At 36.2% G+C, this 24,947-nt stretch overlaps 1 protein-coding gene across 3 annotated transcripts in view; it reads left to right on the top strand.

Annotated features, from left to right (window-relative positions):
• Positions 1 to 24,947, top strand: part of LOC136036251 (inactive dipeptidyl peptidase 10-like) — a 209,248-nt gene that overhangs the window by 100,267 nt on the left and 84,034 nt on the right. For all 3 annotated transcript variants that reach the window (XM_065718370.1, XM_065718368.1, XM_065718371.1), the window contains 2 exons: positions 3,425 to 3,657; positions 12,559 to 12,716. In XM_065718370.1, coding sequence (XP_065574442.1) covers positions 3,425 to 3,657; positions 12,559 to 12,716 — 391 coding nt within the window. The remainder of the gene's footprint in view (positions 1 to 3,424; positions 3,658 to 12,558; positions 12,717 to 24,947) is intronic.

Raw genomic sequence — 24,947 nt, 5'->3', positions numbered from 1 at the left:
AGACAGACAGACACACAAACAAACAACTTATTTTTATATATATAGATAATCAAATAGAAACAAAAAAGAAACAAAAAGAAAAAAACACGTAGATGAAATGAAACACATTTTCATTTATTATTTCCTTTCTTATTTTCATACGTCATGCATAGCCAGTATGGTCTTAGAACGTATAATTTTTGTTTAGTGCACATAAATTCAGTTGCATGTCAGTTGCTCGGGGAAACCCCCCTGAGATTAAATGCAATAAACGAGAAAAGAAAACAAGACAATTTTAAACCACAGATATAAAAAACAACATAAAAAGTCATCAATTGATCAGGTAATCGTGATTGAAACAGCATCAGTTCCACGCACAGAAATACGTCCTTGATAAGACCACTCACTGCGATTACCAAACTTATCAAACAGTTCGTGGTAACGAACTATAGTAAGGAGCGACCCGGCTCAATAGTAAACGAAACTCTAAAAATAAGAATTTTGATGATAAAAGATACATCAAAAGATTCGGATTTTCATGCTTATTTTAAATATATAGGTTTCATCAAATTTAATCTTTGTCATCAAAAGTTACGAGCCTGAGAAAATTTACCTTATTTTGGAAAATAGGGGAAAACATCCCCTAAAAGTCATAGAATCTTAACAAAAATCACACCATCGCATAAAGCGTATAAGAGAAACCCTTTGGCAAAAATTTCAAGCTCCTATCTACAAAAATTTGGAATTTCGTATTTTTTGCCAGAAGACAGATCACGGGTGCGTGTTTTATTTGTTGTTTTTGTTTTTTTTTTCTTTTTTCCAGGGGCATCGTCTCGACAAAGTAGTCCTAGAATGTCGCAAGAGGGCTCATTCTGATGGAAATGAAAAGTTCTAGTGCCCCTTTTAATGTTGCTCCTTACTTTCAGTTAAAAAAACTAGTTTTTTTTATGTAATTTCTGAACGTTTTTGAATTAATGCATGTTTGATTGTGGCTCTCCACACATAAATTATTAAAATGAAATTTGCATATTAATTTCTTTTTTGGCTAAATGGCTTTCTCTTAGTTTTGATCAGACGATTTTGAGAAATAAGGGATGGGGAAGGAGGCCTAGTTGCCATGCAATTTTTTTCGGTTACATAGAAAGGCAACTATAAAATTTAATTTTTAACGAATTTTTTTTATTAGTAAAAAATATACGTAACTTAAGAATTAATTTTACGTAACAAACTTTTATATTCTTTAATTTTTATTATGTATATGAGGGGGTTTGTACCCTCGTTAATGCCTCGTTCTTGACACTAAATAAGTTGAAATTGCTAAAAATACTATAGCATAAAGAGCGAGGTATTTATCTCCTCTTAAATACCTCACTCTTTATGCTAAAGTATTTTTAGAACCCCTCATATGCGTAATAATCTCTGTTCGTTTTAAGTTTCAATGCTACTCTTTACTTTCAATTGAAAAAACTTTTACATGTTTATTTTTTCATTTTTTTTTATAGTAATTTTAGAAAATTCTGCGCCCTTTTCATTGAATTTCTGTTCCCTCATGACATATTTCTCCAAGGAAAGATCCTCCCACATAGCCCCCTCCCCTCAAACCCACCCCCAAAACCAAAAAAATCCCCTGAAAACGACTGTACACTTGCCAATAACCATTATTATATGTAAACACTGGTCAAAGTTTGTAACTTGCAGCCCCTCCCTCAGGGACTGTGGGGGAGTAAGTCATTCCCAAAGACATAGTTATTATGGTTTTTGACTATGCAGAACAAAGTGGCTATCTCAAAATTTTGATCTGTTGACTTTGGAGATAAAATGAGCGTGGGAGGGGGCGTAGGTGCCTTCCAATTTTTTGGTCACTTAAAAAGGGCACTAGAACTTTTCATTTTCATTAGAATGAGTCCTCTTGCGACATTCTAGGACCACTTGGTCGATACGATGACCCCTGGGGGAAAAAAATAAAATAAATAAACACGCACCCGTGATTTGTCTTCTGGCAAAAAATACGAAATTCCACATTTTTTTAGATAGGAGCTTGAAAATTTTGCTATAGGGTTCTCTGATACGCCGAATGCGATGGTGTGATTTTCGTTAAGATTCTGTGACTTTTAAGGGGTGTTTTCCCCTATTTTCTAAAATAAGGCAAATTTTTTCAGGCTCGTAACTTTTGATGACAAAGACTAAATTTTATGAAATCGCTCCTTACTACAGTTCGTTACCACGAGCTGTTTGATTCTAATTTTTAAAACAATTAAAAACTTTAGCGTAAACAGCGAGGGATTGCGAAGGGGAAAACCCATTTCATATACGGAGTAATTTTTGTTCGTTTTAAGTTTTAATGTCGCTCCTTACTTTCAGTTAAAAAAAACTAGTTTTCTTATTTAATCACTTGAAGTATTCACGATAGATCTATCTGCTTCTTTGTTTTTGCTTAGATCTATTAGACAGTTAAATGAGGGTTCTGTTGCACGGGGTTTAGTTGCATAATGGTTCAGTTGGATGGGGTTGAGTTGCACGAGGGTTAAGTTGAGCATGGGCTGAGTTACACAAAGGTTCAGTTGCATGGGGTTCAATTCGTATGAGGATTCAGTTGAATAGGGTCGAGCTGCACGGAGGGACTCAGTTGCACGCAAGTTCAGTTGTAGAAGGGTTCAGTTGAAGGAAGGTATGTACATGCTGGGCTGAGTTGCACGGGGATTGATTTATACGAAGATTAAGTTAAATGTGGGTTCAGTTGCAACTGGGCTCCGACGCACGAGGGTCCAGTTGCATAGAAACTTACCATGAGTCTTTCATTAATGTTACTTTCGATTTCTTTAGTTAGGTTTTATTTTGTAGCCGCAAGTTTAACCTATGTAGCTACCACCGGTCTCAGAAGATCAGAAGTGGGATCCGAGAGTTGGCTATCCGTTACCGAATTGTTCCCTTACCTTAGAAATTGTCGGCAAACATCAGGATGATTTTTAATTCATCAAACGCACGATTAGCCAGAAACACTCTTAGTTCTTTTCATTGGTGCTTCCTTCTCATTATTATCAAAACTAGATTGACTAGTGACTGGTAAAGGTTGATGCTTGTGTTTTCTGCCATAGCAAAAAAATGACAAATTTGCAGTTGCTGGTGTTTTTTTTTCATTACTTCTAGGATTTAAACCGGCAATAGGGGATGACCACAAAATTGGCAAGGAACAAAACTTCCTGTTGTTACATCCGCTGGATCCACGACAGCAAAAAAAAATATCAGAAAGCAATAAGATTAAAATTTGATTAGCATCACACAAGGATGAAAAGAAACTTAACTTTCAGTAGGCAGGCCCACTGATGGCATAAATCCTTTAGTGTGTGTATCAGAGGCAACGCTCTTGCGTGCCCTTTACTTATAACAATAAACTGTCGTGCATAATTCAATTTGATGCCAATAATTAAGACGGCTGTTCCTTTAGGCAAATAATACCTGTAACTCCAGACGGTAACAATGATGCAGATGGCTTTGCAGCAACGGGCGATGGACCACGGCTTAGCCTGGCTATGTGGTCTCCAACAGGGCATGGTTTGGTCATTGTTTATCATAATGATATTTTCTATAAAGCAAATTCAACATCTGAGGTTTTGAGAATCACGAGCAGTGGCAGGATTGGTATCGTGTTCAATGGTATTCCTGACTATATGTATGAGGGTAAGTATTTTCTCTGTACTGCTGCTCAAAATTAAACCGAGTAGGCTTACTGACACATTAAGTTTTATGTGCCTCTAAAATTTTGTTAAAATTTTTATTGAACAATAAATTTAATTATTTGCAAAAGAAATTAGACAAATAATAAGAACTTGTGGCCAGATACAAAATGAATTTCGTTATTATTTTAATAATTATGATTAATATAAAAGAGCTAAATTTAACAAAGGTGAAGTGAAAGATTATTAATAATCTAAAGTAGTAAATAGAGCCTTTCTTGTAAATTTATTTCGTTCACTATAAAAAGACAACGTTTTTTTTTGTTCAGGTCTTATAAAATGGAGCATTAATTTATGTTAGTACATGTTGTATATTTTTTTCTGTGAATGTTTATTTAATTTCTGTTCGTTTGGGTTTTAATAGTAAAATCTCTTAATAGTAAGAGAATTTTTTGTTCGTTTTAAGCTTGATTTGCATATTTAATTGTTGTTTTACTAGTCTTAAGATTTATTTATTGATTTATTTGGTACCTGTTATGCGTTTGTTTGCTATGATTATTTATTTTATTTCTTGTCGTTTTGAGTTTGAATTATTATAGATTTTTACTTCTGATGATCTGAAGTTTAATATAATATTTACTTCTTTTTCGGCAAGTTTTTTTAATTAGTTTTTGTTCGTTTTTGATTGCCGAAGTCGAAAATATTTCAAAATCATCTATTACAAAACCATTTTTTTTTCAACATCAAAGTTTAATCAAAGTATCAAAATTGGTATCAAAGTAACAATATAAACCAAGTATCAAAGTAAAGAAAACATCAAAGTAAACACAGTGTCAGAGTAAACTAAGTATTAAAGTAACAATAAGCCACTTGCATAAGTCACAGCCCTTTCGCCGGTTGCCCTCCCCGGGCTCAGTTCTGGAAGCATAGTTTTTTGGCCTTATGACTATTTTGAAACAAATGTCTCTCTTAAAATTTTGACTGGATTCCTTTGGGGAAAGGGGGGTAGCGGTCGCCCTTTGGTCACTTTTTGACTCTTAAAAGAAGAACTAGAAGTTTTTGGAGCGAGATATCTAATTCTATTAGAGTAACCTGGCGGTACTTCAGGAGTCAGGATAACTTCCAAGCGCCACGGATTTCTACGTATCCCGTCTCTGGCGCTTTGTACTACCGTCAGGGTTCTGTGACAAGTGTACTCTTCCGGTGGTATAAAAGTGCCACACTACTTGGCACCGGGCACCATAAAGATTAAACCCCCTTTTTCGCCCTCTTTCCCTGGGGGAAAGATCTCTTGCTTATTATAGGATGCTCGTCCTATACCAAGCCAATCTAATCTCAGCCTCTCTCTAGGCTTCAGACCCTACCTAGGCTAATCAAAAAGTCAGGGTATAAAATAAAGAAATATTACTATATTTGCTTCAAGCTCAAAACAAGACTGTAAGAAAATCAGCTTACAATTAGCGAAGATACTTTGAGACTCATCTTTGCGAACGCTTCTATGAACCTCTGAATGGTTGAGTCGAAATTAAAATTACCCAGCATCCTTTGCATTTCGGGCTGTAAAATTAAGCTGTATGGGTCATCGCTCGTCTGTATTTTCAAGCTTAGATTAATTAGCGAAATCTTTCAGGACGTCACGCAGTAATTGATCTGTCCAGAGTTTAAAAATCGAAGATAATATTTACAAAAGGGCATTTTTCCGACAAACAGGGTCAAAGATTTCATCACTTCCACAAAAACCTGATATCGTTACGTAATCTTTGGACTTTTTTTGTGCAATTGTTATCTAAGATTTTTTCGGTCGGATGCACTTGGATAAAAGAGGGCTTGGGGGAGCGTTATCTTCTGATCACCTTTTATGCCTCTGGGGGATGACTTACGACCCTTGAACACGGGCTTTGCGGGGCTGCGTCACCCCAGAGGCACTGTTACATGATGCATCGATTATTTTGAACAAAATGGCTAACTCAAAATATCAATCGATTTCATTTAGAGAAAAGGGCGTGAGGTTCTAGTTACCTTCCGATCACTTTCAACTATTAAAAAGAGCTAGAGCTTTCAACTTCTAATCACGGCCCTCGAAGATTGTGTGACCACCCCTTCCATCAGAACTTTATGATCCACCGGGGCGTAGATTATAACACTTACCCCCCCCCCCTACCCTGGGCTCTGGGTAGTTGTGTCGGTCCCAAAGTTTTTATCTGATTTTTCGACTATTTTGAATAAAACTGCTATCTCAAAATTTCGATCAGATGTATTTGAAGAAAATGGGTGGCGGAGGGGGGGCTAGATGCCCTCCAATCTGAGTAATTGCCAATCCGGCAATTAGAGTAGGGATACACTTTAGAGTAGGAGGGCTAGTTTGCCCTCTGATAACTTTTTACCGCAAAAAAGGTACTAAAACTTCTGGTTTTTAAACGAATGAGCCTCCGTCAAAGTTTGTATGATCACTCCTTCCATATGAAGTGCCTCTGGGGAAAAAGTAATTAACAATAATAATAGAACATTAAAACCTTGTGGCCTTTACTACAGGGAAACGATATAGCGTTGCCACTTGTTACTTATGAATAGACACAACTTACTATCCTTATCCTTTTATCAAAATTACTTCAGTCTCTTTCTCATACCTAGTTTCAATTTACACATCTTGGTTCAAAGATTATTATGATCCGGGTCGCAGCGGTAGCTAGAAACTTAGTAAGAGACGATCACGTCCAATGCTAAGAAACATAATAAGCCATAACTCCTAAAAATAGATTCAGATCAAAACAAAAGTACACTATCAGAACAGCTGTTTCCGAAAACTCTGTCTAGGAAACTTGCTGCCTCTTGGCTTGAACAACAAGGGAAATATATTGGCTTGAAAATCCAGTGGCTGAAACCATGATATTTTGCATATACGGCATCTTCTTCTTTTTTCTTTAGATTTCTCCTCAGATAGTTTGGCACTGGAAGATCATAGAGAGTTGTTTGGTGGCTCATTTTAAATGATATTGACATAGTCAAAAACCTTTATAATTAAAAAAAAATATTTTTAAATAAAATCAATTTTTTTACGGAAAACTGCATTTCTCCATAATACTGCAGTAGCTTATGTTATCAACATCAGAAATTTGTCACATCGACGTGTTTTATAATTAACAAAAAAATATTCAAAATAAAACCAACATTTTTACAATTATATAAAGGGTCGTTGTGGTTCGTTATAAATAGAGACTATGTAAGTTTCATCGCATGAATGGCCTCTAGCTCATATTAACTGAAACAATCTTTTGATAAGTTCATAACTTGAAACAAACATCTTTTGAAAGTTATTTCTCCAGGGTATGTTATATAAATATTAATTAAGGTCTAAGTATTCTTGGACCAAGTATTCCCAAACGTGGGAGTTGCTATATAAGAAAAAAAAACATTTAGTTACGTAAAATTATGCCACTGTTCTTAACAATTTGAAAAAACGCTGATAAGAGTTTTTCGTTGTCCCTGGGAAAAATGATCACTGCATTAGAAAACATGTTCGATTGTCCTGTGGTAAACCTATTATTTAGAAAAAAGAACTCCATTTTGGACTAACTGTGGACCTCCCTTATTCTTTAAAAGGCGAGTCCAATGGCGAAGTAATTTTTTTGTCTTCTGTACTTACTCAAATACGCCCTAGTATCTTCAACCTTATAACAGATTATATCGGTTTTCAACATCCAAAATCTTTTACGGACACATATAGAATTACAAAACCTAACATCAGTTTCCAGCAGAAAACGGAATTACGAAGAGGACAGAAAACAGACCTAAAAGAGCCTATTGACTTGACACTCTATGTCTTCATTTATTATTTCCGTTTCTAAAATGAAAAAATCACTATTTACCGATTTTCTTGATACTTTAAGAAAAGCCAGATACCAAGTTTCGGCAAAGGACAGTTGTGCTCAGGTATAATATGAGAGTATTTACATGCCATTCGTAAAGAATTTTTGCTCAGTTATTTAATTTATAGGTGAACTGTTTCTTTTGCTCCCAACAGGAGATTTTATAAGCATTACAACACCCAGCTGAAGACAGGAGTGAACTTTTCAGCCGTTTGTCCGTAACTTAAATGTTTAGTGTTATACTTGACAAAAGGCAGCATCCGTTTCATCCTTCCTGGATTTTTAAACAGACTTCCTAAAGTTAAAAGAGGCTAATAATTTATAAAAGTCAAATAATCACTCTTTGGCCAAAAAATATGTGAAAATAGGAAATGATAAATAAACTTAAGAAAAATCGTTTTCAAAACAGACCAAAAATTAAAAAAATAAGTTTTCTCGAAAACCTGCAAATATAAATGAAAATAAGAAGAAAACGGATCAGAATTTACATAATATAAATATCAAATTAATATAAGTTATAAAGTCAAAATGAAAAAAGCTAGTGAGTTGACGGAAACGAAAAAGTTAAAAAAACGGAAAAGACAAAGTTACATAGATCCTAATCTGTATTGAACCTTTCTTTTTCACTTGCATTCATATATTCGCGAAAAAAAAGAAAAACATTTCTACTTTTTAGTCCATATTGAAAAAGGGTTATAAAGACAATTATTATTTTTTACTTTTTAGTCTTTTATTCCGACATTAAAAAAGTCCTCAGTCTTCTTCAAAGCTAGTTTTTTTTAACTGAGGGTAAGGAACGACATCAAAACTTAAAACGAACATTCCGAAAATGAAAGGGCTGTCTCCTCCTCAACACCTCGCTCTTTACGCCAAAGTTTGACTATTTCTCCCAACTCTATTTTATAAAACAATAAAAATTTAGCGTAAAGAGCGGGGCGTTGAGGAGAGGACAACCCCTTTCATATACGGAATAATTTTTGTCGGCTTTAAGTTTTAATGTTGCTCCTTACTTTCAGTTAGAAAAAAACTATTTAATTTTGGAAAGTTTTTGTATTGGCTCACCCTGCATGAATAATTAAAACGAAATTTGCATATTAGTTTTACTTTTGTAAACTTATAATAACCACTTGATAATCTAAGTTTGATTTTTGTTTCAGTTGTTTAAGAATGACTCCTGAATCATAAAGGCTATTTAATTAGAATAATAGCTTCTTTTAAAAGTTAAAATAGAAACTTTAGCGTAAGAGTGAGCTACTGAGGAGAAGCAACCCATCTCATATAGGTAATATTTTTTGTTCGTTTTAAGTTTTATTGTGACTTCTTACTTTCAGTTGAAAAGCTTGTTTTTTATTTAATTTTGAATCATTTTTTAATTAATGTAGGGAAATCCAGCCCCCCCCCCGTGAAAGTTCCCCTCCCCCACGATGAATTTGTCAATGGAAAGATTCTCCCACGTACTTTAATTAGCTATATTTGTGGAAACAATTTTATAAGGCATAGTATCAAAACTGCCAAAGAGGTCGAAGCTATTTTTTTGAAAATGAGGGTCATAAGTTAATCAATTCTTAAATGACTGACGTAAATGAAAGAAAAGATTTTTAAGCGATATATTTAATAAGTCCTGTTCGTTTTATGTTTTAATGTTATTCTTTACTTTCATTTGGATAAAACTTGTTTTTTTTTTGTCTAATCAAACAGTTCGTGGTAACAAACTGTAGTAAGGAGCAATCCAGCTCAATAGTAAAGGGAAGTCTAAAAAACGGAATTTTGATACTAAAAGATACATCAAAAGAATTGTATTCTTATGCTGATTTTAAATATATAAGTTTCATTAAATTTAGTTTTACCCATCAAAAGATACGAGCCTGAGAAAATTTGCCTTATTTTGGAAAAGAGGAAAAACCCCTTAAAAGTCATAGAATCTTAACGAAAATAACACCATCGCATTTAAAGTATCAGAGAACGCCACTGTAGAGATTTCAAGCTCCTATCTACAAAATTGCGGAACTTCGTATTTTTTGCCATAAGACTGATCACGGGTGCATGTCTGTTTTGTTGTTGTTTTTTTTTGTGTGTTTTTTTCTTCTTTTTCGCAGGGGTGGTTGTATCGACCAGTGGTCCTAGGATGTCGCGAGAGGGCTCATTATAATGGACATGAGAATTTTAGTGCCCTTTTTCAGTGACCAAAAAAACTGGAGGGCACCTAGGCCCCCTCCTACACTGATTTTATTCCCAAAGTCAACGGATCAAAATTTGGAGATAGCCATTTTGTTCAGCAGAGTTGAAAACATAAAAAGATGTTTTCGGGGACGACTTACTCCCCCATAGTTCCCGGTGAAGAGGCTTCAAGTTACAGACTTTGACCAGTGCTGGTACATGCAGTAATGGCTATTGAGAAGTGTACAGACATTTTCAGGCGGATGTTTTTGGTTGGAGGGGGGGGAGGTTGAGGAGAGGGAGTTACGTTGAAGGATCTTTACTTGGAGGAATTTATCATAGGGTGAATAGAAATTCCGTGAAGGGGGCACAGGATTTTCTAGCATTATTAAAAAAAAAGAAAAAAATTAAAGCATTAAAACTTAAAACGAATAGAAATTATGACGTATACCAGGGACTCATCTCCTCCTAAATAACTCGTTCTTTCCGCTAAAATGCTTTCAGTAATTTCAACTACTTATTTTACGGCCTTTGGGATTCTCGGGTCATTCTTAAAGAATTAGGACACAATTTCAGCTTTAATGTAAAGAGCGAGGTATTGACGAGGGAGCAAACCCCCTCATTTGTGTAAAAAAAAATACGAATATAGAAGCTTGTTACGTAAGTTAATTTGTAATTTACGTGTATTTATTACTAATAAAAACGTTCGTAAAAAAACTAAAAAGTCCTACTTGCTTTTATAAGTTACCAAAATTGAAGGGCAACTAGGCCTCCTCCCCCACTCCTTTTTTTTTTATCAAAATCATCTGAAAAAAAATGAGAAAGCCATTTAGACAAAAAAAAATTATATATAAATTTCCTTTTTAATTATTCATGTGCGGTGAGCCAAAATCAAAACATGTATTAATTTAAAAACGTTCAGAAATTCAATATAAAAAAAGTTTTTTTTTAACTGGAATTAAAGAGCGAAATTAAAACTTAAAACGAGCAGAAATTATTCTATATTTGAGAGGGGTTGTCCCCTCCTCAACGCCTCACTCTTTATGCTAAAGTTCTTATTGTTTTAAAAAGTAGAGTTGTGATAAAGTGTCAATTTACGCTAATGTCAATTAGCGTAAAGAGCGGGGCGTTTTGGAGAGGACAATCCCTTTCATATACGGAATAATTTCTGTTCGTTTTAAGTTTTAGTGTCGCTCCTTACCTGCAGTTAATTTTTTTTTTTATTTAATAGCAACCAAAAGCCGAAGACATACAATATCTTTGGTTTATTATCAAATAAAAGTCATAGTTATGAAGCTGCTTAAGGTAAAATTAAATGGTAAAATTGGACAGAAAATAACACAATCAAATTATTGCTTATATCAGCCATTATTTTACAAAATTCGAAATTTAGCGTAAAGAGCAAGGTGTTGACGAGAGGCAAAATTTCTCATATACGTAATATGAGGGGGTTTCTCCTTCATCAATACCTCGCTTTTTACGCTAAAGTTTGAATTTTGTCCAATTCTTTAAGAATGACCCTTGAATCACAAAGGCGTAACAGAGAGGTATTGGTGAGGGAACGAACCCCCTTATATACATAATAATTTTTGTTCATCTTAAGTTTTAATTTCACTCCTTAATATCAGTTAAAAAAAACTTGTTTTTCTTTTATTTAATTTCTGATCTTTTTTTAAATAATGCTGGGATATCCAGCGCCCCATTTATAGAAATTATCTTCCCCCATGATAAAATTCCTCAATGGAAGGATTCTCCCACGTAACCTAGCCCCCCTCTCGACCCCTCACCATAAAAAATACCCCCTGAATACGTCTGTATACTTACTAATAACCAATACCATATATAAACAATGGGCAAAGTTCATAACATGCAGCCCTTCCCCTGGGAACTTTGAGTGATATAGTCGTTCTCAAAGAAATAACTAATTAGATATTTTGACTATGCTGAACAAAATAACTATTTAGAAATTTTGATCCGTTGACTTGTAAAAAAATGATCGTGGGAGGCCTTAGTTGACCTCCAATTTTTTTGGTCACTGAAAAAGGGCACTAGAGCTTTTAATTTCCGTTCGACCTCTTGCAAAATTCTACCCCGAAATGCTTGAAAAATTGATCTTACTTAAGATACAGTTTAAGGTTTGGCATTTTTCTGCATTGCTACACTACCGTCGGAAGCGCATATACTGGCAAAATTTAGGAATAATGGTATGTTCGGAAGTGGTCGAAAGGTTACCGTGAATGTCCGATAATCTAGTTAATGTCGACACTCATCGGTGGATGTCAAAAATTTCTCTTTCTCTGCTTGGATTCACTTAGCTTTGTGAGTCAGCTTTTTCAGTCTTATGCAAGCTATGATAGTAAAAGTTAAGGTTAGATTATGTTAGTTTATACTAGGTTAGATTAGGCTAAATTTTGTTAGAAATATCAAAGATAGGTTAAAAACTTAAGCTATTCTAACCTAACTAAACCTAACCTATCATCATCAAACCTTGTATTAAATTGAAAAAGTTAACTGGCACCGCTGACTAAATCCAAGCAGGAAAAAGGTATTTCTAATATTCACAGGTGAACGTCGACATTCACAAAAATCGATCATTCACGGTAACAGAAAAATGGCTCACAAATTCTACAAATTTATACGACAAAAGTACAAATATACAAGACGTTGAGTTGAGAAAAACGGTTTAAAAAAAATAGCATGGCTGCCTTTATTTCTAACAAAACTGAAGAATTATCACCTAGCCTTTCTTATTGCTAATACCCTGCTATGCTTAATGTCACAAATATGCTCTGGCAAAAATACTGTAACAAGACAAAAAATGAATAATAAAAGCCAGCAAGAAAAAAACAAGCATGATGAAACAATTCCAATTTTTGTTGCAGAGCACATTTTGAAAAGTCGTGAGGCTTGTTGGTTTTCTCCGGACGGTAATAAGCTTTTGTACGCAACTTTTGATAACACTGATGTTGGTGGTACCCAATATACTTGGTTTGGAGGCATAGTCCCTGGAAGTGAAGTAAGATTCCTGAAATATCCCAGGGTAAGTAATTCTTGTAAATAAGTACATTTGTCTAACAATTAGAATACTGCACCTGGATTTTAGCAAAGTACAGAAAGTCCTGGTATGTGTAAAAATATAAAGGCTCATAAATATACAAATACGACATCCCTTTAGTCTTGACTTTTATTAATATAAACAGTTTTTTTACCCTTTCAAAACAAATCTCAAATATCCCAACTTAACATTTTATAGTGAAGAGTAATTATCTATAGCGAGCTATAACTTAAAGAAGTTTACTAGGTCTTCGAAACACTCAGAAAGTATATTATAACAGAAGTTATTGTTTCTTGTATACGGCTATACATGCATTTTGGATGTTTTGGGCATCTAATTTTACGTTTTCTTTTTCTTAAAGTAATTATTTGAAGAGGAAGACGTAAACAGAGTCTGAAATAGATGTTTCTTTCAGTTCTCCTTGAAAAGCAATCTAATGCATGGAAACTCATATCAGAAATGCCATTTGGCCAACCCTTCAAAATCATTGAACCATCTCTAGTTTTTTCAGCAAGGGAAGGTTGAACTAATTTAACTAACCAGGATTTAATGTTGAAAAGTGAATAGATAAGATAAGATTAATTGCAAAAAAGCCTGCGGGCTTTAGCAACACAGAATACAGTCTACAAACAAAACTCAGGAACAAAATACAACTTTAGATAATATAAAAAAAAACAACAAAAGAACAGAACAGAATACAACTATACAACAGCAATACAGCTAACAAACTGTCCACTCCAACATGTTTAATACATGTTTCCCTATGTTTAATTCATAAACAAAGAAACTTTTACAACTGTTTAATAGCACATGCGTTCCTCTCAGCCATCCGCTCAGTTAGCCAAAATTCACTCCCAAACTTTCGTCCAAAACATTCCTTCCGCAATTCAGACAGCTCTTCACACTCGGATACAAAATGAAATAAGTTTTCATTCACACATCCACACATAGGCAAAAATAGGGTCCAGCTGCCATCCTAAGCTTTCCCAAAAATTTCCTTCTCTCACCTAAATCCAAACTATCCCCTCTTACCGACAACAAATTCTTCAAATACTCTTTATTCAACCCAAATTTGAAATGAACCTGCTCCTCCCAGCAATTTTAAGCTCGGGAGTAGAATCTCAAAGACATGGATTGGTCCTTGTGGGCTTGCCACTCTTGGATTTCTTGGTATTTAGGGTTCGTTGGACTTCCTTCCATACTGACGCTTTCGCCCATTGAACCTTTTTCTTCATTCCACACCTCTAAAAGGCCAAAAAGTTCCAGTATTTTCTTAACCTGATTTGGACACGAATCACGTCTAACGTCCTTCAAGCTCTCCAAATAAGCTGCCTTAAGAAGCCAAACTCTAGGTAGCCTAATTATTTTCTCCCAGATTTTTATCATTCTAACCAATCTAGCACTCCTTAAGGTAAAAAGCCCCAAATCTCCTTTCAATACCACTGAACTAAATGAATCCTTCAAGCCTAAGATTCTCATGAAATATCTTAGGTGAACTAATTCTAGCATAGCTCCTTTTGCAAAACCCCAGACCTCAGAACCCCAATGTAGACTAGAAGCTACTTTGGTCTGGAAAACTCTTTTCTGGAACCTTATGTCAACAAGCTGACCGACATTACTTCTCAAAATCATAGTGATTTGCCTATTACTTCTTAAATTACAATCATCTATATGCCTAGACATCCCCTTTAATGCACTAAACTTAACACCCAAATAAACAAATTCTTCTTTAACCTCTAACCTCATGCCTCCAAAATTAAAATGAGCCTCAGTATCAACAGTCCCTTTGTTCCTAAATATTAATACTGCTGGCTTCTTAACGTTCAACTATAAATTCTTCTTTTCAAAATAATTTTTCATTATATCTAATTGCTTCTGGAGATTATCTCTACTATCCACCACTAGAGCTATGTCATCCACGAATAATATACATGATAGGCTAAACCAAACCAATGATGCATAAGGGGATCCATTATTTTTCATAAAACTATCTAAATCATTGACAAACAAGGAGAAAAGCTAGCGAGATAAAGTACATCCTTGTTTCACACCCACTTGAGACGTAACCAGCCTAGGAAATTTCCAATAATTTTCACAAGAAATTTCACCCTCCGATACATATCTGCTATTAATGCTACAAAGCAAGATAGCTAACCATCTTCTAACAGACTTTCGATCAACAAACGACTATTTACTGAGTCAAACGCACTTTTCAGGTCTAAAAAGGCTACGAATAGCCGACCAATTTTTCCTCTAGCATATTTTCTTCTCAGTATATCTAAAGTAAAAATATGGTCAACAGCGCTGAATGTTGTTCTGAATCCCGCTTGCATCGGGCTAAGTATTTCCTCCTTATCTAACCAATCTCTTAGCCTACATTGACTTACCACTCCCATAAAGATAGACCTAAAGTTTTCATGTAACATCCTATTACCTTTTTTAAAAAGAGGCACTGCTACCAAAGTGTCCCATGAGCGAGGCCAGCAAGGTTTCTCCACTACAAACAAGAAAATTATCGCTAACATGGGAATCAAAGTTTTCCTTCCTAACCTAAGGGCCTTTGTAGATATCCCATCTATTCCCGGACACGAATTGCCATTCATCTTTTTCAACTGTTCCCAAATTTCTTGATGTGATACAGGCTTAGTTAAATTAGAGTCATTCTGTCTTAAAGGATATGTTGCCGTTCCTGGACCTAACTCTATATCCCCTGACCCATTCCGCTTATTCGCCCTAATATATTCTGAGTTCCCATTTTCAAAATAAACTGGTCACGTCTCAACTGTTGGGACATCTCCTCTTGTTCCTTGGCCCTGGATTGAACATTTAACTACCGACCAGAACTTTCAAGGGTTATTCACATCATAAGCTCTCTTAACTCCCTCATTAATCTTTACCTGCCTCTCTCTCTTTTTTAATTCTTTTGCCCTATTATAATCTGACTTACTTTCCTATATTCAGCTAACCTGCTCAAATTCGTTTCCTGATTCAAAGGGTAAGTTACTTTAAGTAGCCTGAAAACCTTAATCACCTCTTCCCTTTTCTGCCTACATTCCTCATCGAAAAAACCCACATCTTTTCTGGTCGGATGTTTCCTATCCTGAGATAAAGGCTTGATTCTCTCATAAATTCTATCTGTAATTCCCAAAACAGCTTGATCCAATTCAGCTGGTTCTGAAAAATTCACAATCGAATGACAATCATTCTAGGATTCCTCACTTTCTAGCTCCATTTTAACCAATTCTTCGTTCTCCTTTGCAATCCAAATTGGTTTACGGATCCTTTCCTCACACGTATACATTCCCTTTACCCTTTCAGACCGTCGAATACCCACTCTAAGCTTAATACTAACAGGCAAATGGTCAGATCCGACCAACTCTAAGACCCTGATGTCCACTGCCCGAGGCTAGAGAGATAAACTACATAAAATATAATCAAATAAATCGGGGCTAAATTCACTTTAATAAACTAAATACACCCTTCCTTACAAGCACCGAAACCAGGGCTTTCACTATCTGGCGAGGCGCAAATGATTCATAATCCTGGATCGCCTCCCTTTACGAGTTTTTTTTTTTCGCGCCTTTTTGCTATTTCTTTTGCCCTGTCTCACACCCTGCTCAGCAAAATCCACCACCGGTTCTTGGCTAACGGGGGTATGATACTGCCCACCAGCAGCAGGGGGCTGGTCCCCCTTTTCTAGACTAAATACCGAAGCAGCGTTTCCAAAACTCTAACCAATTAAAGCAGAAATTGCCGATCCGCTTCTCTCAAGCGAAATAATTTGATTGCTCTGATTTGCGCGAGCGTAAAATGTTCCAGGTTCATGAAAATCATTATGGGAACTAGCCACCTCATCACACGTGCACTTTCTGTCTGAACTTTAATAACTGTCCCATGCTTGACTGACATTGATCCTTCTTTACCGAGTAAATTTATTGTCTATTACTTCATTGCCCCTGTGCATATTACGATTTAAGTCTAAATTCTGATGATCTTGGGTTCTCATTTCCTCTAATGCTATAACCTTTCCATGTTCTCGATCGATTTCTTTCATTTCACCCAGTTCACTATCGTATGCAAAAATCTTATCCCCCACAAAAAGTCTGACACCCCTCAGCTTTGCGTGTAAATGGTCTTCCGTACGCGTGGCCTCAAGAATTGGTATCAACTTGCTGCGCGCCAGTAAATCTGAAGAAGTGTAGTCTGGGGTTAGTGACAAATGAAACCTCTTGAAAAGTGCCGCTGAAGCAAATAGAGATTTTTTTAACTCCATAGACGCTAATGTAATTACGACTGGTCTGACTTTCTGGTTTGACGGTAAACGAAAAACTTCTTTGATATCTGTCTGCATATACCAATAAACCTTACAATTTCATTTAAGCATCTAAGAATGTCCTCTTTTAGACTAGAACCTTTAACTTTGGGTCAAAATTGTAGAGTAGGCTATCACATTGCACCTCCATCCGCCTCAAATCCATTATCTTTCTATTCTTTGCAACTTCTATTTTTAGCTCACGAACTTCCGCAACTGAATCTTCCGAGCTTTCTTCCACTTTGCAAATTTTCTTGTTCAGAGATTCCGAGACTGAAGAAAATTCCACAGATAATTTTTGTACCTTTTCGCATAGGGGATCAAGTTTTTTAAGCTCTATTGACATTTCACTTAATTTCTTCAAAATCTGTAACTGGACTTCTGCTGTTTCCGTCATCTTGATGGTAATTTTTAGCTATTGAAAATAGAATGGTGTACCTATTTAAGAGTCAATATTCAAAGGCAAAAATAAGTTCGTAAAGAAAACTTACCATACAGGTTTGTTATAGCTTCAATTGAAAGGATACCTGGTTGAACTCGTTGTGCAATTTAACTAAGTCCGATCATGACAAATCAGTAGGGAATCACAATTTGTCGTACTGTATAATGAGATTATATCCAATAGAGGTGCTTTCAGTATGAACTCTCAAGTAAGACTGATTGTGGCAGTGAGATAGTACTTTTTTATTATACAAGACTAGCAATTCTTTAATTTGCGATTTTGGACATTCTAAAATTACATCGATTTCATACATTTTAAGGCTTTAAAAGCAAGAACTTTGAAAGGCCAAAGAGATGCAACAATACTAATAATAACAGTTTGTTTATAGATAAGATAAGATTTATTTGCAAAAAAGCCTGCAGGCCATAGCAAAACACATAGAACTTTAAACAAATACCTAATTACAACAACTTAAACAAGCAAACAAACTTGCAAACAACTTAAACAAGCAAACAAACTTGCAAACACTTTATGAATATAGAAACACCCGTAAATAAACTCTTACCAATCTAACTCCTCAAACATGATTCCTTATGCTTAATCCCTAAACGAAGAAACTTACACAACTGTAATAGCATATCCATTCCTCTCAGCCATTCGCTCCTTTAACCAGCATTCACTCCCCAACACTCGTCCAAAACATTCCTTCCGGAACTCAGACAGCTCTTCACACTCGGATACAAAATGAACTAAGTTTTCATCCCCCCCGCCACACACAGGGCAAAAGTAGGGGCCTGCCTCCTGCCTAAACTTTCCCAAATATTTCCTTCTGATACCTAAATTTAAACTATCTCCTCTTAGCAACAACAAATTCTTCAAGTCCTCCCTACTCAACCCAAATTTAAAATAAACTTTCTCTCCCCAACACTCTTTAGTTTGGGAGTAAAACCTCAAAGACACCGATTGGTCCTTTTGCGTTTGCCACTCTTGGATTTCTTGGTCGTTTAGGATTCGCTGAACTTCCTTCCATACTGAAACGCTTCCATCCACTGGTCCTTTACCTTCATTCCACATCTCTGAAAGGCCCGAAATGTCCAGTATTTTCTTGACCCTATTTGCCCACGAATCCCGTCTACCGTCCCTCAAACTCTCCAAATACGCTGACTTAAGAAGCCGAACTCTAGGTAGTCTAATTATTTTCTCCCAATATTTCAACCCATCTACCACTCCTTAAAGTGAAAAGCCCCCAATCTCCTTTCAATACCACTGAACTAAATGAATCCTTCAAGCCTAACATTCTCTTAAAATATCTTAGTTGAACTACTTCTAAATTAGCGGCTTTAGCGAAACCCCACACCTCCGACCCCCAATGTAGACTAGTAACTACTTTTGTCAGGAACACCCTTTTCTGAATCCTCGTGTCAACTAGCTGACCTAAATTACTTCTCAACAGCATATTTGTTAACCTTTTACCCCTTAAATTACAATCTTCCACATGCCTAGACATCCCCTTAGTGCACTAAACTTAACACCCAGATAAACAAACTCCTCTTTAACCTCCAGCATAACTCTTCCAAAATTAAAAACAACCTCAGAATCAACCTCTACTTTGCTCCTAAATACTAGTACTACTGACTTCTTAGCATTTAACTCCAAATCCTTCTTTTCTAAGTAATCTTTTATTAAATCTAATTGCTTCTGAAGATTCTCCCTACTATCCGCCACTACTACTATATCATCCGCAAATAACATACATGATAGCCTAAACCAATCCAAAGGTACAAATGGGGCTCCATTATTTTTCATAAACCTGTCTAAATCATTAACCAACAGGGAGAAAATCTATGGGGATTAAGTACATCCTTGTTTCACACCGAAATGAGACGTAACCAGTCTAGGAAATTTCCCCATCACCTTTACAACAAACTTCACCCTCCGATACATAGCTGCTATTATCGCTACAAAACAAGACGGCAAGCCTATTTCTAACAGGCTTTCAATTAACAACCTCCTGTTTACCGAGTCAAAAGCACTTCTGAGGTCTAAAAAGGCTACGAATAGCCGACCATTTTTCCCTCTAGCCTATTTCCGTCTCAGTATTTCCAAAGAAAAAATATGGTTAACAGTACTGAATTCGATCTGAATCCCGCTTGTACCGGACTCAGTATTTCCTCTTTGTCTAACCAATCTCTTAGCCTAAATTCCAAAACCTTACAAAATAGTTTACTTATCACATTCCCCATAAAAACAGACCTAAAATTTACATGTAACATTGTATTGCCTTTCTTACAAAGAGGCACTGCTACCGAAATGTCCCACAAGTGAGGCCAATAAGCTTTCTCCACTACAAACGAGAAAATCAAGGCCAACAAAGGCATTATAGTTGTCCTTCCCAACCTCAGGACCTTTGTAGATATACCATCTACTCCTGGACACGAGTTACCCTTCATCTTTTTCAACTGATCCCAAATTTCTTCTGCAGATACAGGCCTAATAAAATCGTAATCATTCTGCCTTAAAGGGTAATTCACCCTCCCTAACTCACTATCCTTTGACCCATTCAAATCATTCGTCCTGACATGTTCAGACTCCCTCTTTTCAAAATAATTTGGCCACGTCTCAACTGGCGGGACATCTCCTCTTATTCCCAGGTCCTGGATTGAACATTTAACTACCGACCAAAACTCTCTAGGGTTTTTCACACTGTAAGCTCTCTTAATTTCTTCATTAATCTCCTTCTGCCTCTCTCTCTTTTTAAGTCTTTTAACCCTATTATAATTTGACCTTACTTTCCTATATTCAGATAGCCTGCAGAAGTTTAATTCCTGATCTGATGAGTCCATTGCTTTAAGTAGCCTAAAACTCCTAATTACCTCTTCCCTTTTCTGCCTATATTCCTCATTGAAAAAACCCTCATCTTTTTTGGCCGTCCGTCTTCTATCCTGCATTAAAGGCCTGATGCTCTCATAGATTCTATCTATAATTACCGAAACCGCTTGATCCATTTCAGCTGGTTCTGAAAAATTCAAAATCGAGTGGCAATCATTTTGAAATTCCTCACTTTCTAGTTTCTTTTTAACCAATTCTTCTTTCTCCTTGACTATCCAAACTGGTTTTCGTATTCTTACCTCACGCGTAGACCATTCTTTTACCCTTTCAGACCGTCGAATACACCCTCTCAGCTGAAGACTCACTGGCAAATGGTCAGAACCGACCAACTCTAGGACCCTGAGGTCCATCGCCTGGGGTCAGAGAGATAAACTACATAAAATATAATCAATTAAACTCGGGCAAGACCCACTATAACGTGTAAAATCACCCTTACCATAGTCTCCTCCCAATCTCCCATTCATAATTAGTAAGCCTTCCTTTTTACAAAAATCTATTAGATTCCTTTCCCATCTATTGATTTTCCGAAGCCTATCACTACTTTTCCTAATAGGAAAAACATATTCACAATCATTTTCCAAACAAACATTCTGCCCTGGTACATTTACAAGGGTTCACCAACCTGCGGCTCAACCTCTTCACTAGTATATGCATTGAAATCCCCTAAAAAAACAAAATTACGGCAAAGGAACAATCTTTTCTACTTCTGTGTTTCATTTTCCATCAATATCCATGTATCTTCACGACTGTAAGAACTACTACTAATCGGAGGCAAATATACAACACACACAACAAGGTGAATATTTTTAACTGACAATAACAACCATAATAGATTTTCAGACTCACTTTCTAGCCTGCGACATAAATTAAATACTCCAATCCTTATAAGCGCGGAAACTCCTCCATAATATCTAAAGTTAGCAGAGGCCTTTCTCCTACACTCAAAAACATCAAAATCTTCACATGACAAAAAATCATCTGGAGAATTCCACGTCTCCACTAGACAAACAACATCCCAACTCTCACAGCCTGCTGATGTACTCGACTCCAATAGATTTTCTAACTTCTCCCTACTGTAACCTTTTAAATTCCAAACTACAAAACTTATACACGAATCACTATGGCCCTGTATTTCCTATTCTGGTAATTTTGGCTGGTAACCTGGCGCTAATACATCCCCCAAAATAGAAAGCTCCTGAAAAAAACTGGAGCTTTCACTATCTGCCGAGGCGCATATGATTCATAATCTTGAATTGTTTCCCCTTCTCGAGCATTTCTTTTCCCGCCTTTATCCTGCTCTAAAGGACTAACGTTCTTACTATTTCTTTTTCCCTGCCTGACACCCTGCTGAGCTAAATGTACCACCCTGTTCTTGGCTAACAGGGCTATGATACTGTCCACCTACAATATCAACCTGGCCCCCATCTTCTCCACTAACTACAGGAATAGCACTTCCAAAACTCTGACCACTCGCAACAGAATTCACGATCCGCTTCTCTCCCGCACAATAATCTCATTACTTGTATTTGCCCGAACGTAAGATATCTCCGGTTCATTTGGATCATCATTATAGGGGCTAGCCATCTTCTCCCGCGTAAGTTTCCCTGACTGAACTTCAAATAATGTATCTTGCTTTGCTGATCTTGATCCTTCTTTACTGAGTAAACTCTCACTGACCCTCACTTCAATGCCCCTGTGCATATTACGATTCAAGTCTAAACTCTGATTATCATGGGTTCTCCTTTCATCTATAGCTATAAACTTGCGTTTTTCCTGATAGATTTCTTTCACTTTATCCAATTCACTATCATATGCGAAAATCTTTTCCCCCACGAAAAGTCTCACGCCCCTCAGCTTTGAATTTGAATTGCCTTCCGTACGCGCAGCTTCCAAAATTGGTATCAATTTGCTGCAAGCCAACAAACCTGAAGGAGAGTAATCTGGGGCCACTGACAACTGAAACCTTTTGAATAATGCGGCCGAAGTAAATAGGGATTTTTTTAAATCCATACACGCTAATTTAATTAAGACTGGTCTGACTTTCTGCTTTGAAGGTAAACGAAAAACATCTTTTATATCTGTCTGCATAAACCTGGCACCTCTTACTATTTCATTTAAGCACCTAAGAATGTCCTCTTTTAGACTCGAACCCCTTATCTTTGGGTCAAAATTGTATAGTATCACGTTGCACCTTTTTTGATCCGCTTCAATTCTATCCATTAACTTTTTAAACTTTGTAACTTCCGTTTTCAGCTCACGAACTTCCGCCTCTGTATTTTCTGATCTTTTTTCCGCTTCACAAATTTTCTTATTCAGAGATTCCGAAATTGACGAAAATTCCATTGATAATTTTTCTACCTTTTCGCAGAGGGGGTCCAGTTTTTTAAGCTCTATTGACATCTCACTTAATTTCATTAAAATCTGTAGCTGGACTTCTGTTGATTCATTCATCTTGCAACATTTACTAACTACTTTAAATAGAAAGGTGTACCTGTTGAAGATTCAACTATTTTATCCATGCTTTATTATCCACTATTTTAAGCCGCCGTTAATAATGCCACGGCTGACAGCAATTTTCAGTGATCTTCTTTGCAAAATCCACAAAATAATTAAGAGAGTATCCTAGTGGATTAAAGCACGCCAATTTTTGATAATATTATCCAATTTTCAAAAGCAAAATTTTCCCAGCGCTATACAGTATTGTACGCAACTTCAATCATCCAAAATGTGCAATTATCCAAAACAAATTATTCACAGCGCTATACAACACCTTACACAATTTCAATAGTTACGTACACAATTATCCAAAATATCCAAAGCAAATTTTTCACAGCGCTATACAGCACTTTAAACGACTTCAATAGTTACGTACACGATTTTAATTATCCAATTATCGAAAGCAAATTGTTCACAGCACTATACAGCATTGTACACAAGTTCAATAGTTGCGCAATGAAATAAATATCCAAATAATAATCCTCTATAAATTGGCCAACCAATATAAACTGGTTTTGATCCATATAGGTCAAAGACTGACTGAAGACTGACTATAACCTACTACAGATTGAAGAAAAAGAGAAAGAAAAATAAGATATATAGCAACATAATATGCGTAAACCAACACTAGGAGAAAATGAATATCTGAATCAATTCAGGAATGCAATTCAGGAATGGGCTTTTATCCAAGACCCGATAACTTTGAATGTTCCTGTGAACAAAGTAGTAACAGGCAGTAAAGCAGCACTGCCTAATAATAATATTTACTAGAAACACTCTTACCTGGATCTAGAAAAGAACGACCCCTGGGAGACCAGGCTGCGGGGTCACTCAAATAAGACATCATACCCTAGAGTGTTACATCACCTTCTTATGTGTAGATGCAGTTTTTGTCTAAAACTGCATTTTGTTTTACTATCATGTTTTGAATACTTACAAAAGGCACTACGTATTGTAACTCCCTTTCAAACGAGAATGTAAAAATCTCTCTATGATGCCCCAGGTGACAGAAAACAAGAGTAAAAATGGGGACGCATTACAGCTTCCCATGCAAAAAAGTAATTTTCTTTTAAATATTCAAAATGAAGGACTGATATTGTGGGGTTTTCGGCAATGGTAATTCTAACGGTACAGCTTTCATATCGTTACAAATCAATTTTGTAGAGGTTCAGACTATTTTTAGAAAATCCCGTAATTTTGTTTTAGAAGTGGACTTATACTGCTGCTACAACTAATAAACCTCACTGTAGCACCAAGCCGCCTGGACCCAACAGAGCTACGCAAACTTTACCTCCGCCCAATCTATTATAAGCCTTCCTCTTTACACCTTCCAAGGAACTTCCAGTTTCGCTTAGATCTTTCCTTACGACCTCGTACCATAATATTTGGTGACGATCTCATATTTGTTTGACCCTGGATGGTTGGGCTGAAAAGGACTATCTTCAGCAACGCGTCATCCTTCATATATAAAACGTTTCCTAGCCATCTTAACCTTTAACTCATTATAGCCCTAGAAAACGAGATTGAACCACATTTTTCGTACAGCTTAATTTTTGAAATACGGCTTGTCAGACGGGAACTCAGAACAATTAGTACACAATTTACCTCCAAAACATCTGACAAATCTTCCTCCGTCTTTTGGAGTGCCCACACTTGACCACCTTCAACACTTTTGGTTGTAATATTCTAAAATTTGCTCGTAGACTTATCTCTCTATTCTTCCGAACTTTTTCAACGGTGAAAGAGTCATCTGGGCCTGGCCATTCTACTTTTATCATATTCACTGCACTCACCCTTTCTGCTATTAATACTATTAATACTATATTCATTTTGCTAATATTTTCATCTAAGATGCTCAGATCATTAGCATAATCTAGGTTCAGGATAGTTTTATTCCCCATTTGATTTAGTACTCTCCCACCGTCTTTGCTGTGCTCCTTAAGACAAAGTTCATCAAAGTATTTCATTTAAACGAGGATAGAACGCAACCCCCCTTGCCCCTGATTCAATACAAAACCAGCAACTAATCTCATTACCTACCTTAACCACACCAATATTATCGTCATTGCACTGATCA

Source organism: Artemia franciscana, chromosome 15, assembly GCF_032884065.1.
Source record: "Artemia franciscana chromosome 15, ASM3288406v1, whole genome shotgun sequence".
In the NCBI taxonomy this organism is placed as follows: domain Eukaryota; kingdom Metazoa; phylum Arthropoda; class Branchiopoda; order Anostraca; family Artemiidae; genus Artemia; species Artemia franciscana.
The sequence above is the reverse complement of the archived record's forward strand: the minus strand, read 5'-3'. Positions and strand labels throughout refer to the sequence as shown.